Consider the following 9,250-nt stretch of genomic DNA (forward strand, 5'->3'; position numbering starts at 1 on the left):
TATGTGTGTCTGCGTGTATCTGTGTGTGTGACTGTGTGTCTATGTGTCTGTGTGTGTGCTTGTGCCTGTGTCTGTGTGTGTGACTGTGTGTCTGTGTGTATGTCTGGGTGTGTTGACTGTGTATCTATGTGTGTGTGTGTGTATGTGATTCTGTGTGTGTATATGTGAACATGAGTGCCCATGTACCACACCATACACTCAGAGCTCAGAGGATAACTTCATGTGTTACTCATCCTCCACCTTGTTTAAAACAGACTCTTGATGCCTCTGTGTACAGCAGGCTAGCTGGCCTGGGAGCTTCCAAGGATTCTCTTGTCTCTACCTCCCATCTCCCCATAGGAGCTCTGGGATTATACACACTGATGCTACCATCCAACTTTTATATGAATGCCGGGGGTTCAAAGTTAGGCCCTCACACTTACATAGCTAGCTTTTTTCACCCTCTGAGACATCACCCCAAGCACTAGTGTTATCAATTTTTCAAAGAAAGATATTATATAAATGATTTCCCCCTTTGGTCCAAGCACGCCAATGAAAGCCTGGGATTCCACAGGCTTCAGCTTGGGAAATGCTAATGGGAAGCAACCTTGTTAACATATACCTAGAGAACCAAGGGACCACGCAGTGACAGGCTCCTGACTCCAGATCCAACTCCTCCCCTCCTCTCTCTGCCAAGAGCAGACAGTAATCTATACCCGTCTCAGGCGTGACCTGCTGTCTGCAGGAATCTTATGGAATGCGTTGAGATTCCAAAGTTAAATGGGGGAAAAAGTTGTGGAGCTGGGTCTGGGGCTCAGGCCTTCCTGCCTTCTGGCCCTTTCTGCCCCCACAGTGCCCTAGATTGACTAGGATCTCCTTTTCTACTTTGGTCCAGGCCTGAAGGGGCCAATGAAGAGCAAGGAGAAGTCCAGAGCTTCAAAGGAGGAGAAAAAGAAGAAAAACCAGAGCCTTGGCCCTGGCCAGGGATCGGAGACTCCTGAGAAGAAGAAAGCCAAGATCGATGAACTTAAGGTGAGGGTCTGGGAGCAGACCTTGTCCAGAGGTAGGGTGGGAGGCGGTGGATGGGGCAGGATGCTGGCATGAGGCCTGACAGCCTGTCCTGTCCAGGTGTACCCCAAGGAGCTAGAGTCCGAGTTTGACAACTTTGAGGACTGGCTGCACACTTTCAACCTGTTGCGGGGCAAGACAGGGGATGATGAGGACGGCTCCACAGAGGAGGAACGCATAGTAGGGCGGTTCAAGGTCAGGCAAGGAGCATGGCCCAGCCGTTGATACCCCACAACCTCATTCTTTATGTCCCTCACCACTGCCTCTAAAATCCATGTACCTTCTATGGCCCAGCAACTGAAGTGTTAAGGCCTCGTCACAGCACGTACCTCCACTAGTTGGCCCTGTCCAGGTGAATCTTCAGCCTGACAAGCCTACCTCATGCCTTGCTCCAGGGTTCCCTCTGTGTGTACAAAGTGCCACTCCCAGAGGATGTATCTCGAGAAGCTGGCTATGATCCCACCTATGGAATGTTCCAGGGCATCCCAAGCAATGACCCCATTAATGTGCTGGTCCGAATCTATGTGGTCCGGGTAAGACTCCATTTACATCCCCCCCTGCAGGCCCCCAGGCCTCCTGCTGGAGGGTCTGCTTCAAGACATTAGAAGGATCTACTGGTCTAGTCCCCATATTTCTAGAGAGCAAGTCCAGCCCTGGTGACAAGAGGCAGCAACTTCCCTAGTGCCACACAGTGAGACTTCTGTCTCTAACCCAATGCCTCTCAACATCATGGGACCCTTAGGAACAGGGTGAGGGCACCCAAGAGTCTGCTTAGGCACCACTTACCCTGCCTAGGCCACGGACCTGCACCCAGCCGACATCAATGGCAAAGCGGACCCCTACATCGCCATCAAGTTAGGCAAGACTGACATCCGAGACAAGGAGAACTACATCTCCAAGCAGCTCAACCCTGTCTTTGGAAAGTAAGACCTCTCTGCCCACCTTGGCTCTCGGTCCAGTCCTCACCTCTTGCCCATCTCAACCTGTACCCCCTTCCTAATATCCTCTCCAACAGATCCTTTGACATCGAGGCCTCCTTCCCCATGGAGTCCATGCTGACAGTGGCCGTGTACGACTGGGATCTGGTGGGCACTGATGATCTCATCGGAGAAACCAAGATCGACCTGGAAAACCGCTTCTACAGCAAGCACCGCGCCACCTGCGGCATCGCGCAGACCTATTCCATGTGCGAGGACGGGGAGGGACCAGTAGCTGGGAGGGGCTGGGGATACCCTGGGGGCGAGGATTGGGAAGGCACTGAGTGGCTGTTGCATGGCTGCATCTTAACTCTAAGACAAGGCTCCAGGTGGTAATTTGGAAAAGTAAACATGCTAGGATTTCGGACCTGGGGTATGCCTTCACCTACACACTCTGAGTGCAGCTTCAGGGGCCAGGCCTGAATACTCAGGGTAGGAAATGGATTCCAAGACAAAGGAGGCAGAATGGGTAAAGAAGAAAGAGATGGTGCCTGGCAGTGGATAAAGCACTGATAGGATCCGGAAAGGTCTCTGCCTCTTACAGGCTGAGTGGCCCTGGTCAAGTCCCCTTCTTCTCTGGTTACTGGATGCTCAAAAAGAGCCCTTGAGGGATGATAGGGTGGTGGTTGGTTGGGAAGCACTGGATGTCAGAGCCAAAGACAAAGTAGAAGGACCAGCCCCCAGCAGCCCTAGGAGGCCCATTGCTGATGGAGGCCACGGCCAATTGTGGAGAACTGGCCAGAAGGATCTGCCACCTGGGATGACCTGAACCGCCTCACGCCTGTGTCTCTCCTCCCACCCACAGACATGGCTACAATATCTGGAGGGACCCCATGAAGCCCAGCCAGATCCTGACCCGCCTCTGCAAAGAGGGCAAAGTGGATGGCCCCCACTTTGGTCCCCATGGGAGAGTGAAGGTTGCTAATCGTGTCTTCACAGGGCCTTCAGAGATAGAAGATGAGAATGGTAAGGGACATTGAAAGACTCTGACTGGCCCCGCTCTGGGGGGCTTTAGGGAGCTTCAGAGAGCCACTCTTCTCTGTGGGGGACTTCTAGATATCCTCTAGTGACCCTGTGCACCATACTCCAGAGCCCCCTCCAGTCTGCCCAGCCACATCCCTGACACCTTCTCCTGTATCGCACACACTGGCTCTCCCCTCTTCCTCTCATTCATCCCCCATGGGACAGGAAAATACCCCATTTTATAGAAGAGCAAACTGAGACCCAACAAGTTCCAGCTTGTTGATTTGCCCAAGTTCATGTATCTCTACAGAGGCAAAGCAATGGTCTGGACCCAGATCTCTGGCTCCAAGCCTCACCCACCCTGTTCCTCTCTGTCCATGAAGCACTTCCCAGGGACTGGAGAAGGGTCTGTGCTGGAGAATTTACACCTCCACAGAACCCATTAGGGTTCTCTGTTCAACTTCTCTATGCCTGGTAAGCCAGGGTCATGGGTCTCTCTGGAGCCTGAGGTACAGCTGAGACCTTGATCTTCCTCAGTGTCTGTCTACCCAGCAATAAAACAAAGGTGAGGTAGACAGGTCGCCAGGGCTTTGTGCTCCTAAGCCCATGGCCCCATAGAGGCCCCCTGGTTCTGCAGAGGCCAGGTGTGTGCACCTGATCCGCTGGCCCCCACAGGTCAGAGGAAGCCCACAGACGAGCACGTGGCGCTGTCTGCTCTGAGACACTGGGAGGACATTCCCCGGGTGGGCTGCCGCCTTGTACCGGAACATGTGGAGACCAGGCCGCTGCTCAACCCTGACAAGCCAGGAATTGAACAGGTGAAGTGCACAAGGCTGCGATCCTAAGGGTAGAAACGGGGTTCACAATATTCCCTGTGTCCCCCCTGTATTCCCACATACCGCCCCCTGAGGCCAGCTTGAATGCCGTGTGTTCTGAGAGCCACATCAGACTGTTGACTCCCCGCTCCAGAAGCTGTTACCAGCTATTGGTGACATCATAAGACATCCTAGCATCCAGAGCTAGAGACGTGCACCTTTGGATAGGCCAGGAGGATGGACCTCCTTGAGCAGAGGGGAAAAGGTCACTCAGACATCTGCCATACCCCTCTCTTCCTCAGGGCCGCCTGGAGCTATGGGTGGATATGTTCCCCATGGACATGCCAGCCCCTGGGACACCTCTGGATATCTCCCCCAGGAAACCAAAGAAGTGAGCTGCCTGGGCACCAGCACTGTCCCCTCACTCCACTTCATCCATGTCCCACCACAGCCTAGACCTTCCTTCCAGTAGAAGACAGCCTGGATTGGTCACTATTCCCGGGGCCTCAGGTGTGACCAGGCCCTTCTAGGGGAGAAACAGACCAACCCATGAGTTCTAGGGCCTGCTCTAAGTGGGGCACCAACTTCTCTGCCCTGAATGAGATGACCCGACCCATATCCCAGCACCCTCTTACACACGGTATCACCCCTCACAAAGATATAGCCACTCCTTACAACCACCTGTGCTCACATAGTTCTCTCTCCCTCCCCCCCCCCCCCCCCCGCACCACCCCGCGGCTTCCTTAGCACTGTGATATTCTACCAGCCTTTCTTCCTGGTGACTGCCACGTCGTAGGAGACCGAATGCCTGAGAAAGGCCAGAGGTGGTGAGGTGGAGGGAGCTCCAACCTGGAGCTAAGCCATCTGTCTCACCTAGGCGGTCTTGGCTCCTGAGGCTGAGTATCGCCCTGAATAAGGGGTTAGGACAGTCACTGCCCATTGCGTATCATCAGTCCCTGGGTTCGGGCTAACCCTCTGGACGTACAAAGCTGCCTGTGTTCTTTGTTTTCCAGCCCTGATGTTGCCATCCTCAATTTCTTAATGGTTTTCTTTTCTGACAATACTGGATATTGAACCTAAAGACTCATGCACACTAGGCAAATACTCTACCCCTGAGCTATGGCCCTACCCCTTGTTTCTTAAGGACTTTTAACCAGGGATTGGGGCCCGGTGTATCCATTTTACTCTGGCCACAAGCAAATGGTGCCACCAGCTCTGGCTGTAACAGCCTCCAGCCTGAGGCTATTATCAGCCTTCTGTTCCAGACTTGACCACGAAGGGGTGAACCCAACTCTGTTCCAGAGAACCACATTCCCACCCATGAACCTCACACATGATGGTTGGAATGTAACCACCTCATTTGTAATTTCAACTAAAACTCAAAGGGGATGTCCTTTTTGAGGACAAGGACATAAAGGTGCCCAGAGTTCACAGGCGTCCACTTCCGGCCACTGGGCTTACCTCGGAATTTCTTAGAAACAGGACAAAGCTCTGGCCTTTAGAGACACGCGGACATGCTTCCTGCCTTATGGTAGCCCGCCCTTGCATGAGGATGGCTGGGCATGGCCACACTCCTCTCTCCTTCCTCCCCATCTTAGCCCTACAGCCCAGGTGTGTTCATGGGTATCTGCTCCAGACTAGCAGGTTTCCCCCTAACTGAGGCGCCTCGTTGTTTGACTGGACAGAAACCTCCCTCTAGTCCCCTCCTGACTCTCCCAACCTACTCAAGTCTCCCAGGGCTTCTCTTGTTAGTACACTAGAGACCCAGCCCTGACCTGTCCCCAGAACCTGGGTCAGGCCCTACCCCAGGCTGCTGATGGGCCTCCCCACACCTGTCCAGGTACGAGCTGCGGGTCATCGTGTGGAACACAGATGAGGTGGTCCTGGAAGACGACGATTTCTTCACGGGAGAGAAGTCCAGTGATATTTTTGTGAGGGGGTGGGTGACAGTCACTGCCCTGGGAGAGGCTGAGCTGAGCATGCCTGCTTTTCTGGGAGAATGGATAAGGGGATCCTGGGGTGGGAAGAGGCCCTTGCCATGTGACCATAGAGCTGGAGCAGGTGACTCCTCCCAGCAGGTGGTTGAAGGGCCAGCAGGAGGACAAACAGGACACAGACGTACATTATCACTCCCTCACGGGTGAGGGCAACTTCAACTGGAGATACCTGTTCCCTTTCGACTACCTGGCGGCTGAAGAGAAGATCGTTATGTCCAAGAAGGAGTCTATGTTCTCCTGGGATGAGACGGAGTACAAGATCCCTGCACGGCTCACCCTGCAGATCTGGGACGCTGACCACTTCTCGGCTGACGACTTCCTGGGTGCAGAGCTGAGAAAGGCATAGGGCCCAGAGCTGAGGGACGGGGTGGGCAGGATGAGTCCATGGGAGGGGTCACATAGTCCTCAGAGCCAGAGATAGTAAATGAGGATCTTGCCTCTCCAAGAATCTTCCCAGTTGCTTGTCGGGGGTCATAACTGGAATAACAAGGTGTAGTGGGCACACCAGGTAGTCGAGGTACACACTGATGGGAAACCAGCAAGAATCTCTAGGGATGCAGATTTCCCTGAGTCTCAGATCGCACCAAACTCTGTGTCTGCAAGCTGGGGTTTGATGAGACATCAGTAGATGCGCTATATCCAGGATGAAGATGCCTAGAGACACTCTAAGCTAAGAAAGGCCTGAGCAAAAGCAAGAATGGGAAAGGAAAAGAAGGAAGCAGGGCAGTCCCCATCCCTGCCATGTCACCCAAAACTGACTCTGATGTTACCACAGGGGCCATCGAGCTGGACCTGAATCGGTTCCCAAGGGGTGCTAAGACAGCCAAGCAGTGCACCATGGAGATGGCCACCGGGGAGGTGGATGTACCCCTGGTTTCCATCTTTAAACAGAAGCGTGTCAAAGGCTGGTGGCCCCTCCTGGCCCGCAATGAGAATGATGAGTTTGAGCTCACGGTGGGTACCATTTCCTGCTTGGGATATGACCTGCGTAGGCCTAGCTGGGATACCTAGCCCAGTGGTTCTCATGCTGGAACAATCTGTTCTTTCCTTCAGGGCAAAGTGGAGGCGGAGCTACATCTCCTCACAGCAGAGGAAGCAGAGAAGAATCCTGTGGGCCTAGCTCGCAATGAACCTGACCCTCTAGAAAAACCAAAGTGAGTTCCTGCCTGCCTAGACCCCCCAATCACACCACACCATGGGAGCAGAAAACAGAAAAGGGTCTTCTTGCCCTTACTCCACAGGCAACTACTTTGTTCCCTCCTGGCACACAGCCCCATCATTGGGGAGCCCCTTCCTTCAACCCTGAAGCTACCTCTTCCTTCTGAACCAAAGGAAGCCCATCTGCAAAGGAAGCTGTTCCTTTCCCAGGAAGCCCAGCCCCCGAGTCCAATAGTGATATGGGTTCGTCCTAGTTTTTGACAAGGGCAATGCAAGCACTCCAATGGTGGCCAGATCTGGTGCCAGAAACTGCTTGGTGCAGGTGGGCTTTCCTGTGAGTGGAGATCTCTCACCAAGCCCCTTCCTACCCTCCTGTCATTTCTCTGTGCTTGTCTGCTCTTCCCAATGCTCCAGTCGGCCTGACACAAGCTTCATCTGGTTCTTGAACCCTCTCAAGTCTGCCCGCTACTTCCTGTGGCATACCTACCGCTGGCTGCTCTTCAAACTCCTCCTGCTCCTCCTGCTGCTGCTGCTGCTCGCCCTGTTTCTCTACTCTCTGCCTGGCTACCTGGCCAAGAAAATCCTCGGGGCCTGAGGCCTGCAGCCTCCTGGGCCTGGTACTTCTTCCTTCTGCCTCTGGACATGGGCTGGCCAGCACATGGGGCATAATCAACAGACACATGTACAAGTTCATATGTGTACACACAGTGCACACACATACAGAAGCACACACATGCACATAAGCATGCACAGACGAACCCAGCACATATGTGCATCTGCATAAACATGCATTGCAAACTTTTAAACTTTAAATGTAATCATACTCTCATCAGAGCCAGAAATCGCTATTTTATATTTTTATATTATTAGGCCAGAAAGGTGACGAAGCTTATTCAAGGTCACCTAGCTAGGTGGCACTGGGTCTCCAGCCTAGGTGCCAAAGTGCCAGTCTAGTGTCCACCAGCTACAGCAGCGTTATTCTCAGACTCTACTCCAGTTCCACAGGCAGGAGGAAGCTGAGACATGGGTAGAGTGGTACAGGGGGTGGGGCGCAGTACAGAGGCGGGCGGTACAGGGTGCGGGGTGAGGTACAGGGGCGGGGTGATGCAGGGGCGGGGTGGTATAGGGGGCGGGGCAGTCCAGGGGGCGGGTTTGTCTAGGGTGAGCAGATTCTTCTGAAACAGTCCCTTCTTGAGTAAGAGACCTCCTTTGGCACAGCTGGTTCCTATCCCGAGGACAAGTCGTTCCACCAGGGAAAACAATCAAGCTGACATCAGCTGAGGACCATGTCCCTGCAGGCTTTGAGATTGGCCAGCACGTTCTCAGTTCACTGGTTCCCTAGGTCCAGGAAGTAGGAATTCCTGTTAAAGTATCTTACAAATGAAGAAACTGAGACTCAAGGGAGTCTAACCTGCCCACAATAACTGGGGATAGAAATGCAGGCAATCTGGACCCACATCCCTGCCCTGATACCCCTCTTACAATGTGGGTATGGCTCGCATCCTCTGAAAGATGATGGGCCAGTTGTTGGAAAATATCCAGAGGCTGGGGCTACAGCTCAGTCAAAAATGCTTGCAACGCAAGCATGAGGATCCAAGTTCAAGTCCCTAACACTCACAAAAAAGCAAGGGCATGACTGTATCTCAGCCTGACCCCAACACTGTTAGAGGTAAACATGGGAGGACTTCTGGGGCTTCCTGGCTGCCAAACTAGCACCAAGCCAGTGAGAGACATGCTTAAGTAGAGTCTACAGCAGGGCCTCCTATGTCTGCCTCTGGCCTCAATCTGTGTACACAGCTGTGACCACTGGCATGCACACGCACCAGAGTATACCCAACACTTTAATTTTATATTGTAACATTTTATGGAACCTGATGATCTTATGACACAGAACTGCAGACAGTAGAGGCTGACAAGGGGACCTTACCAAGGAATTCTGCAAAGGGCGGGGAAGGTTAGCACCCTGATGGCGGGCAAGTCGTGGAGAGTGAGGCACGGGACTCAGGCTGCTTGGATGCTTGCTGTAGACATAATCTGTGGGTTCATCATAGAGAGAGGGTTTGAGGACCAGAGATGTAGCTCAGTGGGTGGCATACCTCCCCAGCATTCATGAAGCCTTAGGTTCAGTGGCCAGGGCTACATAAACCAGGGGTAGTGATGCATGCCTGGAATCCCAGCCCTCAGCGGGTAGAAGCAGGCAGATAAATCAAAAGTCATCCTTGGCTACGTGGTGAATAAAAGGCCAGCCTAGGCTAATTGAGACCATGTCTCAAAAAAGGAAGGAAAGAAGGGA

At 53.2% G+C, this 9,250-nt stretch overlaps 1 protein-coding gene across 6 annotated transcripts in view; it reads left to right on the plus strand.

Annotated features, from left to right (window-relative positions):
• The window catches only part of Otof (otoferlin), a 98,616-nt gene that overhangs the window by 87,940 nt on the left and 1,426 nt on the right, over positions 1-9,250 (plus strand). For 3 of the 6 annotated variants that reach the window (XM_028782947.1, XM_028782949.1, XM_028782946.1), the window contains 12 exons: positions 875-1,011; positions 1,108-1,242; positions 1,443-1,580; positions 1,843-1,970; positions 2,063-2,233; positions 2,830-2,990; positions 3,663-3,805; positions 4,105-4,193; positions 5,643-5,741; positions 5,881-6,122; positions 6,575-6,753; positions 6,853-6,953. In XM_028782947.1, coding sequence (XP_028638780.1) covers positions 875-1,011; positions 1,108-1,242; positions 1,443-1,580; positions 1,843-1,970; positions 2,063-2,233; positions 2,830-2,990; positions 3,663-3,805; positions 4,105-4,193; positions 5,643-5,741; positions 5,881-6,122; positions 6,575-6,753; positions 6,853-6,953 — 1,723 coding nt within the window. Of the gene's footprint in view, positions 1-874; positions 1,012-1,107; positions 1,243-1,442; positions 1,581-1,842; positions 1,971-2,062; positions 2,234-2,829; positions 2,991-3,662; positions 3,806-4,104; positions 4,194-5,642; positions 5,742-5,880; positions 6,123-6,574; positions 6,754-6,852; positions 6,954-7,371; positions 7,575-9,250 lie in introns of those variants that run through there. The other 3 variants (XM_028782945.1, XM_028782948.1, XM_028782950.1) reach the window with 2 other exon arrangements.

The sequence above is a fragment of the Grammomys surdaster genome, unplaced genomic scaffold (assembly GCF_004785775.1).
Source record: "Grammomys surdaster isolate TR1022 unplaced genomic scaffold, NIH_TR_1.0 946, whole genome shotgun sequence".
Classification (NCBI taxonomy): Eukaryota; Metazoa; Chordata; class Mammalia; order Rodentia; family Muridae; genus Grammomys; species Grammomys surdaster.